The sequence below is a fragment of the Lithobates pipiens genome, unplaced genomic scaffold (genome assembly GCF_037356315.1).
Source record: "Lithobates pipiens isolate NorthernLeopardFrog02 unplaced genomic scaffold, aLitPip1_a1.2 Scaffold_19, whole genome shotgun sequence".
Taxonomy (NCBI): domain Eukaryota; kingdom Metazoa; phylum Chordata; class Amphibia; order Anura; family Ranidae; genus Lithobates; species Lithobates pipiens.
This window is the reverse complement of record NW_027507764.1, coordinates 403,333,130-403,355,872: the sequence shown is the minus strand read 5'-3', so window position 1 is coordinate 403,355,872 and position 22,743 is coordinate 403,333,130. Positions and strand designations below refer to the sequence as shown.

The following is a 22,743-nucleotide window of genomic DNA, read 5'->3' as shown; positions in this document are numbered from 1 at the left end:
GGGGATGTCTTTTTAGAATTTATTGTCGAATAACTTTAATAGGAGAGGAGTTCAGGGATTAGGATACTCCAAACGATAGTAAAAATAAAAGGGGGACTGCTTCTCCCTAATCTTTTCACAGCAGCCTTTTCTGGAGGTAACAGGGAATATCTGGTACAGTGCCTTGCAAAAGTATTTACCCCCTTTTTCATGTTTTTTCGCCTCACAACCTAGAATTAACATGGATTGTTTGAGGATTTGCATCATTTCATTTACAGAACATGTCCACAACTTTGAAGGTGTTTTTTTTTTTGTTTTTATTATTGTGAAGCAAACAACAAATAGGACAAAAGAACAGAAAATGTGCATAACTATTCACCCCCCTAAAGTAAATACTCTGTAGAGCCACCTTTTGCGGCTATCACAGCTCCAAGTTGCTTTGGATAAGTCTCTATGAGCTTGCCACATCTTACCACAGGGATTTTTGCCCATTGCAAAACTGCTCTAGCTCCTTCAAGTTGGATGGTTAGCACTTGTGAACAGCAATCTTGAAGTCTGACCACCGATTTTCTATTGGTTTGAGGTCTGGGCTTTCACTAGGCCATTCCAACACACTTACATGTTTCCCCTTAAACCATTCAAGTGTTGCTTTAGCAGTGTGTTTGGGGTTATTGTCCTGTGGAAAGGTGAACCTCCGTCCTAGCCTCAAATCACACACAGTGTTACAGGTTTTGCTCAAGAATATCCCTGTATTTAGTACCATCCATCTTTCCCTCAACTCTGACCAGTTTTTCAGTCCCGACTACTGAAAAACATCCCCACAGCATGATGCTGCCACCACCATGTTTTACTGTGGGGATGGTGTTCTTTGGATGATGTGATGTGTTGGGTTTGCACCAGACATAGCATTTGCTTTGATGGCCAAAAAGTTCAATTTTAGTCTCATCAGACCAGAGCACCTGCCTTCATACATTTTGGGAGTCTCCCATATGCCCTTTTGCAAACTCAAAGGTGCCATTTTGTTTTTTGGTGCAAGTAATGGCTTTCTTCTGGCCACTCTGCCATAAAGCCCAACTCTATAGAGCATACGGCTTATTGTCGTCCTATGTACAGATGTTCCAGTCTCTGCTGTGGAACTCTGCAGCTCCTCCAGGGTTACTTTAGGTCTCTGTGCTGCCTCTCTGATTAATGCCTTCCTTGCCCGGTCCGTGAGTTTTGTTATGTTGCCGTCTCTTGGCAGGTTTTCTGTTGTGCCATGTTCTTTCCATTTGGTTATGATAGATTTGATGGTGCGCCTAGGGATCATCAAAGATTTGGATATTTTTATAACCTAACCCTGACTTGTACTAACCCTTACTTGTTTGGAGAGTTCCTTGGTCTTCATGGCAGTGTTTGGTTAGTAGTTCCTCTTACTTAGGTGTTTCAGCCTCTGGGGCCTTATAAAAAGATGTGTATATGTAATGACAGATCATGTGACACTTAGATTGCACACCTTTTCACAAATTATGTGACTCCTGGAGGTAATTGGTTGCACCAGAACTTTTTATGGGCTTCATAACAAAGGGAGTGAATACGTACGCACATGCCAATTATCAGTTTTTAATTTCTGAAAAATAGTTTTATGTATGTATCTTTCTAATTTTACTTCACCAACTTATGCCCCGTACACATGAGCGGAATTGGCTTGCATACACACAGTCACAAAAAAGTTTGCTAAACCTTTGACTGTCAAGAACGTGGTAACGTACAATGCTACGGCAAGCCGAGAAAATGAAGTTCAATGCTTCCAAGCATGCGTCGGAATTTTGCGCGTTAGAATTGGTACAGACGATGGGAATTTCTGATTGGAACTTTTCCGACCGGAAAATTGAGAACATGCTCTCAATCTTTTGCTGGCTGGAATTCCGCCAGCAAAAGTCAGATGGAGCATACACATGGTCGCATTTTCCGACCAAAAGCTCTCATCGGTCTTTTGCTGGCCGAATTTCTGATCGTGTGTACGGGGCATTAGACTATTGTGTTCTGATCCATCACATATAATTCAGATTAAAAAAACATTGAACTAAAGGGTGTAATGTAACAAAATAGGTAAAAAGACGGGGGGGTGAATACTTTTGAAAGGCACTGTATATATAGGACTCTATAGGAGCAGTCCCTATAGCTAGTCTATATAGCATCCTCTGGCACTTAAGTTCCCTTCTAGCACTTTGACACCAAGGTCCAGGATTTGTCTGCCACCCAGCATCCACACTTAGTTCCTCAGAGAGATAGACAAAAATAGGATTTTTATAAAAAGCTTAACTGTAAAATCCTTTTCTTTGAAGTACATAATGGGACACGGAGCCATAGTAGTTATTATGTGATATGTCCCAAAGCAATGCCAACTGAAGGGAGGGAGACACCATAAAAGTAGGGCACCAAGAGACTAGAGGACTCATAAGGCAGCCTGCAGTACACTGCGCTCAAAGGTGATATCCTCATGATCTTTTACATCTACTTGATAGAATCTGGTAAATGTATGGACTGAAGACAAAGTTGCAGCCTTGCAGATTTGAGCCATGGAGGCTTGGTGATGCACTGCCCAAGAAGCACTAACAGCCCTGGAGAAGTGTGCTTTAATATGAACAATCACTTGACAAATCCATTTAGAAATAGTAGATTTTGACGCTGCGTGTCCTCTTTTAGGACCGTCTGGCAACAAAAACAAAACATCTGCTTTATGAATCTGAGCGGACACTTTTTTTGCTTCTGTAAAGCCGTAAAGCCGACAGGACTAAATATAAGTCCCAAGGGTTCAGGGGTGACCTTACTGGAGGATTAATCCGCGTTACCCCCTGAATAAAGTCATGAACCAGAGAATGTGAAGCAAGAGGTCACTGAAAAAAAAAAACACAGATAAAGCCGAAATCTGGCCTTGATAGTACTCACTCAAGGCCAACTTCATTTCTAATCCTATCTGCAGGAATTCAAGGATCCTACGTATGACATATTTGCCGGGGTGCCAACCCCTGGATTCACACCAGGAGACATATCCCTTCCAGATTCTATAGTATATGACTCCGGAGGCTGGCTTCTTAGCATTAACCAAGTAGAAACTACTGAAGCTAACAGCCCACAATCTTTTAGAATGTGGGTCTCAATAGCCAAACTGCTAAATTTAGTATTTGTAAGGTAGAATGGAATACCGGACCTTGCGAGAGAAGGTCCGGCCATAGCGGTAGGGTCCCCTACCGCCATTTTTACGGTCTCGGCAAACCAAGATCTCCTGGGCCAAGCTGGGGCCACAAGAATCACCTCCTTCCTTTCTTGCTTGATCCTGCGAGAAGGCGCGGAAGCAGAATAAGCGAGAACGCAAAGATTCGTGAAAAACTGATCCACGGAAAAACCAAGGCATCAGTTCCGTGTGCCATCAGATCCCTTGTCCTTTACACAGTTGTGGATCTTGTTGTTGAACCTGGACACAAACAGATCCATGTCTGGAACTCACCATTTTTGGCATAATGACAAAAAGATGTCGAGGTGAAGGGACCATTCTCCCGGGAACAATTGTTGGCGACTCAAGTAGTTTGCCTGCCAATTCCCTATCCCTGGGATGAAAATTGCTGATAGGCAAGGAATGTTGTTTTCCCAAGATAGAATATGATTCATCTCTCTCTGGGCTGCACAACTTCTCATGCCCCCTTTATGATTGATGTAGGCCACAACTGTGACATTGTCAGATTTGATCCTTGAGGACAATTCCGTAGTCTGAGCATCCAGGCCTCCAGGGCCAGGTGTACTGCCCGAATCTCTATAATATTGGTGGGCAAGGTCATCTCTGAGTTGGACCATTTCTCTTGGACAGATGCTTCTTCCAGGACTGCTCCCCAGCTCAGAAGGCGGGCATCTGTTGTTACCACCTTCCAGGTAACTAGTAGAATGGATTTTCCTTTTTGAAGATTCTTGGATATCAACCACCAACTGAGGCTCTGACGTACTTTAGGGGATAAACGCATTGGGAAGTCCAGAGCTTGGACCTTCTTGTTCCAAGTTGACAGGATACTGTTTTGCAGCAGTCTTGAATGAAACTGCGCATAATGGCCTCGAAAGAAGTCACCATCTTTCCCAACAATTTCATGCAAAGTCGAATAGAAGTATTCTTCTTTGTTTTGATCAACTGAATCAGTTCCCTTATGGAACTGATTCTTTCCTGGGGCAAAAACACCCTCTTGTGAGCTGTATCTATGATCAGGCCCAAGTACTGCAATCTCCTTGATGATTTTAAGGAGGATTTTTCTAGGTTGAGAATCCAACCTAGGTATTCCAGGTAGCTGACTGTGGTGACCAAACTTTGGTTTTAAGCGGGCTACCGATTGACCTATCAAGAGTAGATCATCCAAATAGGCTAGTATTGTTATACCTTGATCTCCTAACCTGGTTAAAGGAGGAGCCAGGACCTTTGAAAACACTTGAGGTGCAATAGCTAGACCAAACTGGAAATTAGGATTTTCTACCTCGAAGTGTAGAAATTTCTGGTGAGCGTAGAAGATTGGCACATGGAGAAAAGCAGCCTTAATGTCGATTGATGCCAGAAGTTCTCCCCCTTATAGGATGGAGACTACTGATCAGATTGACTCCATACGAAAAGAAAAAACAGTTCTGATCTTTAAGACCTAAAATGGGTCTGACATCCCCGGTTTTGGAATCATGAAAAGGTTTTAATAAAAACCCTAATCCTTGTTCTTTCAAGGGGACCACCGATATCACTCTTTGAGACAAGGGATGATCCAAAGCTAGAAAGAGAGACTTCTTTTTCACTGGATCTCTAGGAACGTTTGAGAAAACGATGAGACGGAAACCCTTGGAACTCTAGTTTGTAACCTAGAGAAATTGAGGAAACTCACCCATCTGTCTTGACATTGTTCCTGCCAAACCCTTCAAAACTGTAGAAGCCTTCCCCCAACTTGAGCAAGTGGGGGTGCCCCTTCATAAAGAGGCTTTAGTATTTTGTTTTGTGGGTTTCCTCCCCCAGGTCCTCTTTTGGCCCTGGGACTAATCCTGAGGTTTACCTCTTGAACCTGATGGTGGAAGCCATCATGACTGCCTGGAGACTGATGCCCCTGGCATCGGAGAAGAAGCACATTTTAAAAGAAAAAATGCTTAAGCTTCTTTTTAACCAGTAAAAGGGAACTTTTCCAATTAGAAATTCTTTAGATATACCTATCCAGATTGTCTCCAAATAACCGTTCACCATGAAATGGGAAACGGGCCAAGAGCTTTTGCATGACCAATTTTTCAACCATAGGATTCTATGCACATGTACCAGCCCTAGCATGAGCCATGAGGTCTGGAGAATAGATTCTTTCATAGTGTCTACTGTAAAACATGACACTTCTGATATCCCGACCAAATCTTGGGCCTGCTGATCAGGAATAATCTTGAGTACCTCCATAAACTGGTCCTTTAAGGACTGAGATAATCTGATCGCTGCCAGCGCAGGCTGAACCTGCAAGTGAAATATAGCTTTTAAAAAGGAATTTCAACTTCTTATCTATTTGATCCTTAAGCACATGAGAATTGTCTAGTGGACAAGTCAGGTACAGAAGATATAGCAGCGTCAACTGCTGGAAATCCTCAATTCTTATAGAACTATTCTCCCATAGGATAAAGAATTTAAAACTTTTTTGGAGGAAAAAAACTGTTTATCTGGGTGATCCCACTCAGAATACATAAGCTTTTTTTTTAGCAATGAATGGATAGGAAAAGCATGAACAGATTGAGGATACTTTAATGAACCCAAACCAGAAGTGGGCTCCTCGATTGACTGCTCTTATTGTCAGTAAAAATGTGGAGCCAACCAATTCAATGAGAGACTGTACCAACACCTTTCCTGCGAACCTGATCCTTTCGTATTAGGTTCTTTGGACATCAGCCTCTTCCTGGTCCCTTGAGAGAAATTTGTCATCTCTCGCCCCTTGTTCCTCAGCATGAGGGTCCTGAGCAGTGGACGGGGACCTGTTATGCTTAGTCCCATTCTGAGATGCGATTAAAGCATCAATTTTTTTGCTCCAAACTTGGAATGGTTGGAGAAAAAAAACCTCCTTAGTCATAAATACAGGGGCTGTAATGCTAAAAGCAGCTGCAACCCTTGCCCCTCCTGATGGCTCATTCTGACTAGCTAGATTACTCTCAAGAGAGGATGCCCTCTTTTTTGAGATGGGTCTAGGCTCCCTAGTGACTAGTCTTTCTAGAGCCCTTTTTTTGAGGTGATTCTAACCTCCTTTCCGACCATTGCCTGATGCACAAAGCAGAGGTACTACCAGATGGAATGCATGCATTTCTTGAGCAATAGTCCAGCTCTGCTGCTGCTATTAATGCTCAGCCTGATGCAGTAGCAAATGTGTTAAAGGAATGCCTGTGCCACCAAACCTCATATATACCTTCGCTTGTGTCCCTCCACAGCTTGAAACAGCAAAAATGGTGCCTTTAAAACACACATTCCCCGCGCTGGGCGTTGGAGGACGCCAGCGCCACGCTAAGCCCTGCCCCCCGTCGCTACGGCCCTTCCCCTCTCCTTTCAAAAGAAAGCTTTTCCAGCACTGTTAGACCTCAGCGCAGCATTTGATACAGTAGACCACATTACTCTACTCAGCCACCTCACAGAAGTTGCAGGAGTCAAAGGCTCAGATCTTCAATGGTTCGCGTCCTTCCTAGGAAATCGTTCGCAGACAGAAAAACTACCGGTAGGAGAATTCACCTTTGAATCCCGGGCAGTCGCTTGCGGAGTCCCTCAAGGATCGCCTTTGTCGCCAGTCCTCTTCAACATATATATCCGCCCACTCCTCCAAATCATCAGAGTTTCAGACCTCTGCTTCCACTCGTACGCTGACACGCAACTTTACTTCCTTATCACCGGACAAAGAGACTATCACCAACAACTAGAAAATTGCGTCAATTTAATAGAAGACTGGATGACCACCAACTCGCTCAAACTCAACGAATCAAAAACAGAGCTTCTTATCCTACACTCAAACCATAACTCCGTAACCAAGTCCTCCTGGACACCACCCGCCATCTTTGGGCAAACCATCTCCCCAAAGACCAAGGCGAAGAGTCTCAGGGTCATTTTGGACTCACAAATGTCAATGGATGCACAAATAGGAGCAGTAGTTAGTGGTGCTCACCATCTGCTACGCCTGCTACGCAGACTAATCCCATTCATCCCACAGAAGGACAAAGCAGTGGTAGTTGGAACAGTCATTAATTCACGACTGGACTACACAAACTCACTTTATATAGGATTACCCCAATATCAACTTGCGCGATTACAACTTATCCAAAACACGAAAGCAAGGCTGATAACAGGGAAAAAACCCTGGGAATTAATCTCCCCTTCCCTGAGGAACCTACATTGGCTCACTGTAAAGAATCGGATCACATTCAAGACCCTCTGCCTCACCCACAAATGCGTGCATAAAGACGCTCCTCAATACCTAATTGAGAAAATAAATCATTACACACCAAACCGCTGTCTACGATCATCTAACAAAAATCTCCTCCTCGTTCCCAAAGCACTGTACAAATCGAAGGGGGATCGGAGATTCGCTGTCCAAGGACCTCGGCTATGAAACGCTCTACCAACCAACATCCGCCTGGAAGAAAACCACCAGGCCTTTAGGAAAAAACTCAATACCTTCCTCTTCTAGTTGATGACAACTAAGCTCTTCACAGCGCCTTGAGGCGATTCAGTTCACGTTGTGCGCTTTACAAATATTTTCATTCATTCATTCATTCATTCAGCACGAGCATGGGCTCTGATCCTATGGGTTCAACAGAGAAAAATGGCGGAGGGGGGGCCTGGAAGCTGCCGAGCGGTGTGGCGTTTGCACTTTTTTTTTTGAGTGCTCTTTCCCTGAAGAAAAAACAACACAGGGGGCATATCTGGTGGGGAGGCAACCCCCCCCCCCAGACTTACCGGAGGTCTGCTGCCGACCAGAGGAAGAGAAAACTGCTGTTGCCTGGATACATCGTGGGCTCTCTGAGAAGCATGAGACGTAAGTGCTCTATGCAGCCCCCAGTGGTGACACATAGGCATGACAACATTTACTAATTAAAGGAGACATTCATAAGAAAATTTTGAACATTTCTTAGAAAAACTCCACTTTACTTTCCCGCCGCAGGGTTTTCTGTGGTAAACGAACAGACCCAATTTTCACCCTTCACGGTGGGTTCCGTTAAACCTTCAGGAGCTGGGGATCCTCAAGGAAACCCACAATCCTGGACCTGTAATAGCACCTCCGCCAGTAAAACTTTATGGCCTTAATACCAAAAAGTAGTGGATCCCGGGGTCCAGCTCTCTAAAAAAGAGAAGCGTTACAGGCAAGACCTAATTTCTTTCAATGTGAAGCCTGGGTACCATTCAATTCGGCCAAAAAGACAATTTGAATGGATCTGGCTGCATGGCTAGCGCAAGCAAGGATTTCTCCAGTGGAGCTCAGTACAGCACATCTTTACTCCTGACCAACACCTTAGACACTGGCAAAAAAACTTAGGTACTCCCACCAGTGGGAGGGGTTATATAGGGAGTGCACTTTTTAATTTAGGGCATGCCAGTGTCTATCACCTGAAGGTGGCCTATAATCAGGGCCGTCTTTAATATTGATTGGACCCTGGTCAAAAAACTTTTCTTGGGCCCCCCCCCCATGCTGTTTCACTCTCCACCTGCTTTGAGACATACAATAAGCAGCTAGACTCAAAATTAGTTTACTGAATCAGATCAGGCAGCTATTGCGATTGATTGCCAGAGGTTACAGTGTATCATTACCACTCACTGACTGGTTGCTAGAGGTTACAGAACACATTACAGCTCACTGGTTAGTTGCTATAGGTTACAGCACATGATCTCTGGTTGTTGATTGGTTGCTAGAGATTACTGTGGATATGACCTCAGGGGGGCATGATATACATATCAATGCCACCGACCACTGCTATTTACATATGAATGCTGCTATTTACATGTAAACACAGGGTCTGCAGGTGAGTCATCTGTACACAACAATAGGGCAGAGCTGGGCAGCATTAGTAGCAGCACTTCACACTGAGATATTGGGACACAGCACATGACTAAAACCTCAAGCGTCGAGGGAATTTAAACCAGGATAGTTGGGAAGTATGAGGCAGCACCACTGTATTCTTCTTCTCCTAACCTCTGATGATATATCCCCAAACCCTGGGCCTCCATCACTTAACTGTACCCAACAAACCCATCACTCTGCACCCTCTGACAGCAGCCCCAATCAACACAATTTAGTTTCTATTCCTTCTCTTCCAAGACCAGACACCTCTTCTCTTGCGCCCTTTGGAATGCCTGCGCTGTCTGTGACAAACTCACTTCTCTCCAAGATCTCTTTATCACTAACTCATTTACTCGCTATTACTGAAGCCTCGCTTCATGAATCCGACACTGCTTCTCCTGCTGCCCTTTCCCATGGTGGCCCTCTCTGGACTCACTCCCCCCGACCCAGTGGATGGAATGGAGGGGAAGTGGGAATACTTCTAGCCCCACATTGCAGGTTTCAGGTACTTCACCCACCTCCCTCTCTTTCACACTCCTTATTTGAGACACATTGCATTAGTCTTTTCTCTCCAGGTTCTCTAAAGATAGCTGTGATCTACCAGCCCTCTGAACCGGTATCAGCCTTTCTTGATGACTTCTCTGGCTGGCTACCCTACTTTTTCTCTTCTGAAATCCCTACAATCATTCTCGGTGACGTCAACATCCCTGTTAATACTAACACTCCTGCTACTTCCAAACCTCTCAGTCTAACCTTCACCCTTATCCTAAAACATGGGATACATGCTTCTACTCACTCTGACGGTAACACCCTTGACCTTGTTTTCTCCCACCTGTGCAACCTCTCCAACAATCCTTACCCTCTCTCTGATCACTACCTTATTAGTTTCACTCTCTCCCTCTCTTCCACCTCCTCTCCCTCCAACTGTCTAACAATTACCCATAGAAAACTTTGCCACCTCAAACCTCCTCTTCTCTGCTACTGACTACCTCTATGACAAAATCTCATCCCTGTCCTGCCCCAACCTAGCTACTTCTGTCTACAACTCTTCACTGTTATCCTTCCTGGACACACTGGCCACCCTCACTACACACAGAATCAGGCCCTGACTCCTACAACCTTGATGACACCAGAAGTCTGAAATACATAACCGTACTCTTGAGAGATTTCAACAAATCAGGGGCGGGCTGACCATTCGGCCACTCGGGCACTGCCCGAGGGCCTCGGGCCACTAGGGAGCCGCTTCAGGGTTGCCAGCCTCAGTAAAACCAGGGACAGTATGTAAAAATCTGTCTTTTTTTTTTACATCTGTCTCTGAAATGTCCCTTACTGACATCCTTTTGGTCTAAAAATCCCAAGATTATAGCTGCCCCACCTTCAGTACCTTCTCAGCCAATAGAAACATGTCTGTGTACACTGTGTGTTCATGTATGTGTATAGTGTGTGTGTGTGTGTGTGTGTGTGTGTGTGTGTGTGTGTGTGTGTGTGTGTGTGTGTGTGTGTGTGTGTGTGTGTGTGTACACACCGTGTGGCCCCATAATCTCTGATTGCCTGGGGGCCCCATAATCTCCTATTGCCTGGGGGCCCCATGAGTTGTCAGTCTGCCCCTGCAACCAATATAAATCTACCCTCCAAAAATACAATTCCTGCCTTCTCACTGCCAAACAAACCCCATCTTCTTGCTCCCCTGTTTATCCACACTCCTTAAACATCCAATCTATAACTAACTGAGCAACCACCTCACAGAGAATAAACTTCTTGATGCCCTTCAGTCTGGATTCAGGCCTCAAAACTCCACAGAAACTGCTCTCCTAAAACTCACAAACAATCTGCTAACAATCTAACAGCTAAATCCAATGGACACTATTCTGTACTCGGGCCTCTCTGCTGCCTTTGACACAGTTGATCATCCTCTCCTCCTCAAAAAACTCCACATCTTTGTTCCCCGTGACTGTACTCTTTGCTGGCTCTCATCCTACTTATCCAACCATACGTTTAGCATTACTTACAATTTGACTTCCTCCTCTCCTCTCCCTTTCTCTGTCAGGGTCCCCCAAGGTACCGTTCTTGGACCTCTCTTATTCTCCATCTACTCCTCCTCCCTGGGTCAGGTAATATCCTCCCATGGCTTCCAGTACCATCTCTACACTGACGACATCCAAATTTATCTCTACTCCTCAGCTCCTTCTGTCTCCTCATGTATCCCTAATTTACTAACAGACATATCAGCCTGGATGCCACACCACTTCCTCAAACTGAATCCATCCAAAACCGAATTCATAATTTTTCCTCCCCCCATGTGCTGCTTCCCCTGATTTCCCTGTCTAGATCAATAGCACTACTATCAACTCGTCTTCTCACGCCAAGGTTTTAGGTGTAATCCTAGACTCTGAACTATCCTTTCAGCCCCATGTTCAATCACTTTCGAAATCTTGCCGCCTCAACCTCCACAACATCTCCAAAATACACCCTTTCCTAACCAATGACACCACAAAACTGTTAGTTCACTCCCTGGTCATTTTGTGCCTCGACTACTGCAACGCCCTTCTCATGGGATTAGCTTTACATATGCTATTCCCCCCTTCATGCTATCATGAATGCTGCTGCCAGGCTCATCCACCTTACCAACCATTCAGTGTCTGCTACTCTTCTTTGTCAATCCCTCCACTGGCTTCCACTCACCCAAAGTAAATTTAAAATACTAACAACTTACAAAGCCATCCACAACTTGGCTCCCAGCTACATCACTAGACTAGTCTCCAAATACCAACCTACTTGTTCTCTTCATCCTCCCAAGACCTCCTGTTCTCTAGCTCCCTCGTCACCTCCTCCCATACTCACCTCCAGGACTTTTCCCGAGCCTCTCCTATCCTATGAAACTCCCTACCCAAATCTGCCCGACTATCACCTACTCTGTTTGCTTTTAGATGATCCCTGAAAACCCTCCTCTTCAGAGAAGCTTATTCTGCCTCCACCTAACTGTGCTTTTATTTTCTCCATCAGATCATTGCCGACAGTTATTACCTTTTGTATCACTTGACCCTCCCTCTTAGACTGCAAGCTCTAACAAGCAGGGCTGATTCCTCCTGTATTCAATTGTATTGTAACTGTACTGTCTGCCCTCATGTTTAAAGTGCTGCACAAGCTGTTGGCACTATATAGATCCCGTATAATAATAATAATCAATGTATTATAGGCATAGTTTACCAAATGATAGAAGAGTTCCCGTTTGGAATCCCCAGGCCTCAGGAATATGTCATACACAGATGTTTTCTGCATGCTACTTTTAACTATCAGATGTAGGTCTGATTTCCATTTTGTCTTCTCTAACTTGTCTTTCTTATTTGTAAATTAAAATCTTTTCTATGTCACTCTAGGGGTGGGATGCAATTGAATGGATCATTCAAAATTCTGAGAGCACAGTAATCTAACAGTGTCTGCCTCTGCTGTTTTTTACTAACTTGGTAACTATACAACTTTTTGTCTGAATATTTGTATGTGTTTTGAGTGTGTGCATGCAACGCAGTCTTGTGGTAATGCTCTCTTTCGAGCTTGCCTACTAAACTGTCCGGATTCTCTGCTGTGGAAGGGAGCTTGGCTCTGAAATTTAGAATGTTTGTTAAAAGTGCATACAAGATCTGAACTGAAACTAGATTTTTTTTCCCATAGATCATTAGTAGGCATATTGTCAATGCAGGAGGTAATGTGAAGTATGCTTCTTGCACTGGAGATGTAGCATAAACACCCGCTACCTTAGCATATAATGAAGGTATGATGTGGCAAATAGAGATGTTTTCATTATCCATTTCTATCAGCTACCTTCTGTTACTGGAGAAACAGGTTAAAAGCAGACATACTGTTATTTCTTAAAACTCCTTAATATTCCCCACATGGTGCTTCCTACAGCTAGTTGCACTTCTTGCATCACGGCAGAAGAGTGTTCAGGTACAATGACATGTAGTATCTTCCCGCATAATACACACTTAAAGCGGAGTTCCACCCAAAAATGGAACTTCCGCTTTACTTACTGGTGACCCCCTGACATGCCAAGTTTGGTATGTCTTTTTTTGGGGGAGGGAGCAGGTACCCAGTTTTAACAGGCACTCAGCTACCACTTCACCTCTCTCCACTCCTTCCTTGCAATCTTCTGGGACACGTCCCAGAAGATTGCCCGGTCATTCACAACGCACAGCGCGGCTCGTGCATGTGCAGTGCGTGCCCGATTGGGAAGCCACCGCCGGATGCCCACAGTTACAATTCCGGTGCCGCAGGGAGGAGGGGGAGAGGAGTGAGGCTTCTGGCATCCGCATTGCTGGACCATGGGACAGGTGAGTGTCTGTTTATTCAAATTTGGCAGCTATACTTTTTGCAGCTGCTGACTTTTAAGTGGGTGGAACTCCACTTTAAGTGAAGCTTATGTTTAAAAAAAAAAATCTTCAGGTTAGAATTTTGTCTGCTAGTTGGCCACAGTTTTCCTTTCAAACAAAATAAATATATCTGATTCTGTAGTATACAGCTTAGGCATCTATCCTTGTTTCTGTAGTTTCATTTATGCCTTATTTGCTTCCAAAGCTAATTATTTTACACACTTCTATCCTGGGATTTTTTGGGCTAATACTTTCATCAAAGTACCCATTACTCTTCTATCACTGGGGTGATGGGACCAAACTTTCATCAGAGAACCCATTTGAAGGTTTCCTAAATTGTATGGGTTGGCAGGTGAGGGGTGTTATGTTGAAGTACAGTAGTAGTCAAGCTCCTTTTTGAGGTCTTTCATGATACTGGAATTTTTGTAGGATGGTCTCATTCAGGCACCAGAAATGGGGGAGATGTGGTATATCATTTATGATCATTGATAGGCAGATGTAAGCATGGTCAGATAGTATGCTTTTCCCAATCTTTGTTTGCGTGGCCTAGAGGAGATGAAAGCGTTTGATTAGAAAGAATTGGTGGGCTGGGAGGGTGATGCATTTGTCTTAGAAGATAAAAGCTTTTCAGATTTGCTTGTGGACTGCAAAGGAGAAATGGGAGGCCAAGCCAATGGAGTCCAGCTGAGGAGTTCCGCAACAGCTGGAGTGCCACAAGTTGAGCACCCATGTAAGGAGAGAGTTTTAGCCCTTGTACACACGGTCGGAGATTCCGACTGAATGTGTTCTATCGGACCATTTTGTCGGATATTCCGACTGTGTGTGGCCTCCATCGGACTGTTTCCGTCGGAATATCCGACGGACCAAGTTTTCCAACTTGCCAGTAAAATTTTCCGACAAAATGCTCCGATCAGACATACTCCGATCATGTGTAGCCTACTCCGATGGACAAAGTGCCACTCATGCTCAGATCAGATTCCTAGACCAAAGCTTTTGGCTACTAGCCTGAACGTAGTCCCGTTGTAATGAAATAACGTCATCACGTTATGTACAATCGGATTTTCCGACAACTTTGTCTGACCGTGTGTATGCTACATCACTTCCGGACCTCTTCCAGAATTAATCCATCGGAATTACTCAGATGGATTTGGTTGTCGGAATCTCCGACCGTGTGTACAAGGGCTTAGACATCTGCAATTCATTTCAGTCCGAATGTAAATGCGGACAAATTATTATTTTTTTTTTCAGAAATTCGGATGTATCCGATTCTCCCCAAAAAATAGTAACAAATTTAGTTTTTCGGAAAGGTTGAAAAATGATTGACCATTTTGAATTCAGTGTGAAGAATAGCTGGTTGTTAAGGAGCCGGCCGGGAAGCCGGTCGCCATGTCCTTAACAACCGATGACTCATCAGCTGTTAGTGGGCTTTCCTGCTGAGAGCTGAAATGCAAACAAAAGAATGCTGGCAATAGAAAATTCAGAAAAAAAATACTGTGTGGTACCCCCACCAATCCATCCTAGGTCTTTCAGGTCTGGTATAAATTTTAAGGAAAACCCCATGCCAACATTCAGGAAAAAAAAAGGGCGTGAGGCCCCCCCCCCAAATCTATACCAGACCCTTATCGTAACATACATCGCAGCAGGCCAGGAAGAGGGGGGGTGAGCGCCCCACCTCATGAACCATACCATGCTACATACCCTCAGCATGGGGGTGGTGCTTTGGGGCAGGGGGACTCTATTTACTTTCTACGCTTTTTTGATGAATGGGTAAAGAGACAACAGTTTTTGACAATTCCATTATTTTCTAGCCTGCTGGTATAGATTTCGGGGGGACTCCACGCCAAAATAAAAAAATAAAAACAGTGTGGGGTCTCCTCCCGAAGGGCCTGGTATAGATTGGGGGAACCCAACGCTGTTTTTTTTAATCGACTTTTCTGCATTGTTTTGTTTACATTTCAGCTCTCAGCAAGGAAGCCCGCTGACAGTTGCTGAGTCATCGGTTGTTAAGGACACAGTGTCCGGCTTCCTGACCTGCTCCTTAGCAACCAGCTATTCTTCACACAGAATTAGATTTAGTCTATCATTTTTATGACCGATCTGAATTAGAATCATTTTGAAAATTTTAAATTTAAAAATGAATAAATTCAACGAAATTAAACTAAACAAATTTTGAAACGAATCTATCAGAAACAAAACAAAATGTTTCCATTCTGCACATGTATAGAGAGTATAGGCCAGGAGTATGCTGGACAGGTGGGGGTATGCATATGAAGGGCAAGACTTAAGGTGGCAGCTGAGAAGGTTTTTTTAAAGTTGAGTAGAGGACCTTGTGGTCCTTGATAGGGTGGGTTATAATTTACTAGCGAGGAGGTGGGTTGGATTCACCCACAGGTTAGGGTGTAGTCTGGGGGGGTAGTAAGTGGGAACAAAAGGGCTGATCACTCTTGGATCAGATCAAACAAGTCCAAGGAGGTATCCCAAAGAAGGGTGGGTATCACACTATGTATGTGCGGAGTTTCCACAAATCCAGGACACACAGGTGTTCGTATCTTTGGGTCATGTGTGTGTAGTTACAGCCAGCCTGAGAGTTATATGGCTATATAGGGGTATGAAGGTATACGTATATTACCGCGTGAGAATGTTCTGATTTTAACAACATTGTGGGAGACTATGGGTTTTTACGGGGGGGGGGGGGGGACTCTTCATTGACATGGCAGCACCCGTGTGACAAGGTGATATTTGCTGATGTTACCCTGGGGAGGGGTCCTAGGATTAGGAAATGGCTTACCCTGGGGTGTGGAGGTTGGGCATAGGGTTGCCACCCGAACACTTAAGCGGCACGCGGCAAAAACTTTTTTTAGTAGTATACATAACAAATGAAAAATGAAATGTAGTACAAATAGATGTAAAACTTGTATAACCTTTTTAAAAATGATGCTGCACCAAAATGCATGATACTTTGTTACCATACGTTTCGCTGCAGGTGAATAAGTGTAGAAGCAAGGTGTGTGGTTGTGCCATTAAGACCTAATGTCACCACTGCACTTCTGAAAAAGGGCAGTGTGTTTTTGTGCATTTCAGGAATGCACACAATTTTGTGCACATTTCTACAATGCACAGATGTCTACCTAGGACAGGGGTAATAAAGTCAAATTTAAGGAGGTCCAGTCACTAAAAATTTCTTCCAGCTGAGGTCCAAATTGCTCTCTATTAAACCACAAAAGTAGGCCAATCACATGTTAAGGGCCTTTTAAACCCTGCCATAGGGAAGTTTCAACACGGATGACATAAGAAGTGGAGTTGGCCTTGGTGGGAATATATTTGAGCAGTTCCTTAAATTCAGCAGACATCACGCAATGTGTAGTGCTCAGCAGTTAAACGGAACTTCACCCAAAAGGGGAAGCTCAGCTTGTTTGCCTATCCCCCCCCCTTCCGCTGCCACATTTGGCACCTTTTGGGGGGGGGGGGGTTCAGGAACCTGGTTTTGACATTGCATGCGCAGAAGGGAATCGGCTGTGAAGTAACAAGACTTCGCTGACGGTTTCCCTTAGTGGAGATTGCCGTGGCAGCACCTGACAGTCAATAGAAAAATTGGCTGGAGTGAAAACACTGCTGGATTCATGGACCCATAGTCCATTAGCTCCCTTTTTTGCGAAACAAGGACTTCACTTCTGGTCTCATCCCCTTTGCATTCGAATGGTAGTCCAATAAGGGCTTCATATGCATCACAAACCTATGTGATCACAAGGGAATGCTTTTCAAACAAACCATAATAGAAAAACACCAAATGCCAGACTCTGAACAATTTTAGGTACACTCAAATAAAAAATTACCTGCATACTTTATCTCGGAAATGTGATCTTGTAACTATGTCATCTAAGGAATATTTATGTCACAGGTATGATAAAATCCATGGTTATATCTGAAATATATACCATTCTAACATATACATCGGCTAAACTGTGTTATATAGTTAAATGGGAACAGGACATCCAAGAAGGCCTTGAACTTGAAGATTGGCACTCGACTGCACTGTCAGAAGTGTTGATGAGTGACCTTGATGCTATTATTGAAGCAAACTATAAAGTACTGCTGAGATGGTATATGGTACCGGCCAGATTGGTTACTTATATCTCGGTAGCCTCATCTAAGTGTTTCAGGGGATGTGGTCAGGAAGGGACGGCCTATCATATACGGTGGCAATTTATAAAAGTAAAGAGGTTTTGGATCAGAGTTTATAATTCTATTTTTCTGTTACTCAACTTAATATGACCAAGTCCCCAAAACATGCGTTGCTGGGATTTAAGGTGGAGGGGGGCTCGAAAAATCAGAGATGACTTTTTACTTTCATATTCCTCTCTGCCAAAATTACTATAGCCAGAAATTGGAAGTTCGCATACCATTTGACCAGCTTAACACAAACTTTCCCAGTTTATGTTAAATGAACAGCAACTCTACAAGATAAATTGAAGATGTTTGAAACGGTTTGGGTCCCATGGATTAGATACTTGACTAATGATCCCCAAACCATACCTGACTAGAGTCTCTCCTGGTTAATATGGACCAGAGCGTGGACTCATTTCCTCTTCTCCGCTCCCCTTCATTTTATCGTCTTCCTTTTTCATATTTTTCTTTTCTTCTTGCTTTTGTGATTGAGGGAATGTATAAATCCGTGGTTGTGGGGAGTTAGAGTGTCCCTCTCTGACTAGTTGAGAGGTGTGACCAAACATCCCACACTCTACTTGAGTGCTTTCGTCATATACCGCTTCTCCCAGTCTGAATATATATATATATATATATTATATATATAATATATATATCAGATATTCCAACTGCTAACAACCAGAAAACAAGACAACACTCATTTGGTTGCTGAACATGGATTGATCATTAGAACAATAATACAGGCTTATATACAGTTGAACAGGAGGTTCCCCCTCCTGCTCATCTTATTCTAACAATACACCTCTAACCAGAAACATAAATTAACATGAGCTAGTTATCTAATAATTTACTCAGACTTGGTGACTAAGACATATGACCTTTCAGGGTAGAGTTGCCATCTCCTCACTTAGGCCGCGTACACACGCGGGGACTGTTCGCTCAACTTTGTCCGTCAAACAGTTTCAGCGGACAGTCCGCTCAAAATTAGCATGGACGGACTTGGCCACACACGACGAACGAACAGTCCGCTGAAACCGTGCGCGATGACGTGAACGGCACGTACGACGGGACTAGAAAACGACGTCCTATACACTGCAATGCAAACTTCGGCGTGTAAATCCTTTCTGAGCATGCGCGGAACTTAGTTTGACGAACAAGCCTACACACGAGGGGACTGTTCGCTGAAACAAAGTTTCAGCGGACAGTTTTTCGGAATTTCCGAAAAACTTTGTTCAGCAGACTGTCCGCTGAAACTGTCCGCTGAAAGCCCACACACGAGCGGACTGTCCGCCGAAACACTGTTCAGCGGACAAAGTTGAGCGAACAGTCCCCGCGTGTGTACGCGGCCTAACAATACACATACGTATAAATGCATCCCCCAATAGTTTGTTAGGAGACAAAGGTGTGCTAATGAGCACAATAAACTATTGGGTGAAAGACCCGGGCTTTCCAGATCTCATTAATCAGCATTCCTTTCACTGACATCTGTCCACTGAGTCCCAAGCTGGCAGAGACCATCATAGCCTCCTTAATAATGTCCTTTTGCATAACATAACAGAATATCTTCCTAAATGCTTGTAGCTCTTTCAAATGCCAGGGCCCATAGTCAGTAGGCAAGAGGTTAGCATTCAGTCCCCTCCAAAAGCCTCTGTCCTGGTGAGTCTGTCACAAGAGGATTTTCACCTCCTGAGTTGTAGGATGTAGTCTGAACCCAATCACATTGCTATCATACAATAGGAAGACATGCTGGGGGGTTTTATTGCCTCTTTACAAACGACCAAATTATATTGTGGTTATTTGAGAATCGACTATATACCGGTAGTTTGTGGTTCTATATCTCAGCTATGTGATGAGGACAGCTATCTTAGAGGGAATAGTCTCTTGCCAATGCAAGGAATGTTGTAATGTCTTTTGTTCTGTATTAGTGCAGTTACACTGCGTAATTTTTGGGTTTTATTTTATATGCAATTTATATTGTGGATATTGCCTATTGTTCATAATGAATACTGGAATTTACTTTATTAGTGGAAACTTTTAATAAAAATACTGAAACAGAAAAATTATAGTCATTAATAAAGATTTTACCTGGATCAGCCTAGTCTCACCAATATATCCCCATACATGAGCACCCTTACAGTAATATTAAGTGTTCTTTTCTTACCTCTAGGTTTAGGATTCAACAGTGCACTATTTACAACACAGTGGAATTAAAGATGCCAGACGGTAATGCATTTGCTACAGAAATTCACATATCTGTTACTTGACCATTAAGAATGAAGGATTTTCCATCCATCTAATTTTAGCAGTTTTATTTGAATATTTTCAAAAAAATATTTTTAAATGTCCAATGCCTGAAGACTTGTTTGCAATAAATGAACATTACTGTTCACCTGGTTCTTCTTTTCAATAACTCCAGCATGTATTTACACCTCAAGCTTGTATTGCCTAGTTTGACTGGAAGGTGAATGGAAAGTGAGAAGTCCTTTTAGCTGTACAGTCAGTATGACTTGGTAAGCGTAATCATATTTACACACATGAAAGGTGTTTGTGGTTTCTCAATTGCTATCTTCATGGGAATACTTTATTTAACCACTTACCCACTGGTCACTTAAAGCCCCTTCCTAACCAGACTAATTTTCAGATTTCAGTGCTCTCACATTTTGAATGACAATTACTCAGTCATGCAGCACTGTAGCCATATGAAATGTTTATCCTTTTTTTCACACAAATGGAGATCTTTCTTTTGATGGTAATTGATCACCTCTGTTTTTTTTTTTTTTTTGTGCTATAAATGAAAAAAAGACTGAAAATTCTGTAAAAAAAAAATAGATTTTTCTTTAATTCTGGTATAAAATTTTACAAATTAGTAATTTTTCTTCATAAACTTTGGCCAAAATTTATAATGCTACATATTTTTGGTAAAAATAACCCACCATCAGGTGTTCTAGGAGCATACATTGCACGTTTAATTTCTTGACTACTTCTACTTTTGAAGGCCCTGGAGCACCAGGACAATGGAAACGCCAAAAAAATTACCCCATTTTGGAATGCAAACACCCTAACGTATATTCTAGGAGGCACAATGCTTTTGCACGTAATTTTTTTTCCCACAAGTTTTTGGAAAAGTTGTACATTCATACAATAATTTCGAACACATAGCATGTACATAGCAATAATTACACACCAAAATATATTCTGCTCCTCCTCTCGAGTAGAACAATACAATGTGTGAGACTTTTACACAACCAGGCCACATACAGAGGCCCAACACACAGGGAGCACCATCAGGTGTTCTAGGGGCATAAATGTCAAATCTAAACTATTACACTTTTGTGAGGCACTGTAGTGGCACTGATGGGCACTGTAGTGGCATGCATGTGGCACAGATGAGAACTGATGTGGTATGGATGAGCATGAATGAGGCATAAATGAGCCATGGATGGGGATGGCTGAATAATGAATGTTGATGGATGAGCCGTGGATGGGGATGGATGAGCCGTGGATGGAAATAGATGAGCTATGGATGGGGATAGCCAAGTATGGATGTCATGGCTGAATATGGATGGGGATGAGTGCAGGAATGGGCACAGAGCAGCGCTGTGGGCACTATAGATCCAGCCCACAGCGCTGCTGCACCCGATCTTGGCCCGACCGGAGAAGGGAGAGCTGAATCAGGCATGCACCGGCTTGTTAAATACTGAATACTCATTTGACAGAGCGATCATATGGTAAAGGGCCGGTGTCATAGTGATCCATGGGGAGCCAGCAGTCACGGATATTCCCAGGGGCACATGGGAGCAAGATTCTGGGAGGACGTCATAGTACGCCCTCCCAGAGTTATTCTCGACCGCCCTGCAGCTGTTTTTCGGCTATGGCCTGGTCGGCAACAGTCTAAATATTTTTTGAAGTGCACAAGGTTAAAGTGTTTGTAACCAATTCAGCTCCAGATGCATTTGCTCCCTTAATGACCAGGCCATTTTTTGCGATATGGCACTGCGTCGCTTTAGTTGACAATTGCGCAGTCGTGCGACTCTGAACCCAAACAAAATTGATGTGCTTTTTTTAACACAAGTTTTTTTTGGTGGTATTTGATCACCTCTGTGTTTTTTATTTTTGCTCCATAAACTAAACAATTTAGAAAAAATGTATTTTCTTTTTTTTACTTTTTTACTATAATACATATTCAAAAATATAAAAAAAAAAACTAATGTATTCATCAGTTTAGGCCGATATATATTATTCTACATATTTTTGGTAAAATAAATAAATAAAATAAAATAAAATGGCAAAAGGCATATCTTGACTGGTTTGCGCAAAAGTTCTAGCATCTACAAAACGGGATAGATTTATGTCATTTTTATTTTATTTTTTTACTAGTAATGGCGGCGATCTGCAATTTTTAAAATATACTGCGACATTGCGGTGGACAGATCGGACAATTTTAACACTTTTTTTGGGACCATTGACATTTATACAGCGATCGGTGCTATAAATAGCCACCGATTACTGTGTAAATGTTACTGGCAGGGAAGAGTTTAACAATAGGGTCTGATCAAGGGGTTAAATGTGAACATTGGAACATGACTGAGATCACTGTCCCGATCACTAGGAATAGTAGATCCCGGTCACGTCACCTGTCAGAATGGGGAATCGCCTTGTTTAAAAAGGCCTCTGTACTGCCTCATTCTACCTCTGTACTGGAGATCATCAGCAGGCATCGAGTCCACCCGACCCGCAGGCACGATCTTGCAGTGTGCGCGGGACCGCCCCTTATCACGCCTGCACGAGCCGCCGTACAGCTACACCGATTTGCGCAGGAGAGCATACATAGCTCTGAAACGGCGGTGGCTGGGCGGCAAGAGGTTAAACAGCACAGTGCTTGCGCTGTCTAACCTGTCCCTCTGGAAGCTGTAAAAAAACTGCCTCTTCCTGACAGTTTCTACCTCCCCTCTGTAAACTGACCACGGTTTATCATGGCTGCTGAGCCCTGACACTGTGGTCAGTGTATGTGCCTCCATCAGCCACAGCTTTCCTCTGTTCTCCTCTCCCTGCCTGTTAGCTTGTGTGTCTTCTGTGTGAGATGTCTCCACCCCCCCCCCCCCCCATTCTGCTGTGAGTGTAAAAGTTATCTTTTAGAAAATTCACTGCCAGCCCCTTATAGGGCCATATAGTACTGTAGA

The 22,743-nt window shown here is 43.4% G+C and overlaps 1 protein-coding gene across 2 annotated transcripts in view; it reads left to right on the top strand.

The window, feature by feature from the left end:
• The window catches only part of PRELID3A (PRELI domain containing 3A), a 42,186-nt gene extending 22,236 nt beyond the window's left edge, over positions 1–19,950 (top strand). The window contains exons 6-7 of one of the 2 annotated variants that reach the window (XM_077492419.1): positions 12,410–12,496; positions 19,731–19,950. In XM_077492419.1, coding sequence (XP_077348545.1) covers positions 12,410–12,463 — 54 coding nt within the window. In that variant the 3' untranslated portion in view covers positions 12,464–12,496; positions 19,731–19,950. The remainder of the gene's footprint in view (positions 1–12,409; positions 12,497–19,730) is intronic. The other variant, XM_077492420.1, reaches the window with a different exon arrangement.
• Positions 19,951–22,743: the final 2,793 nt, after the last annotated feature.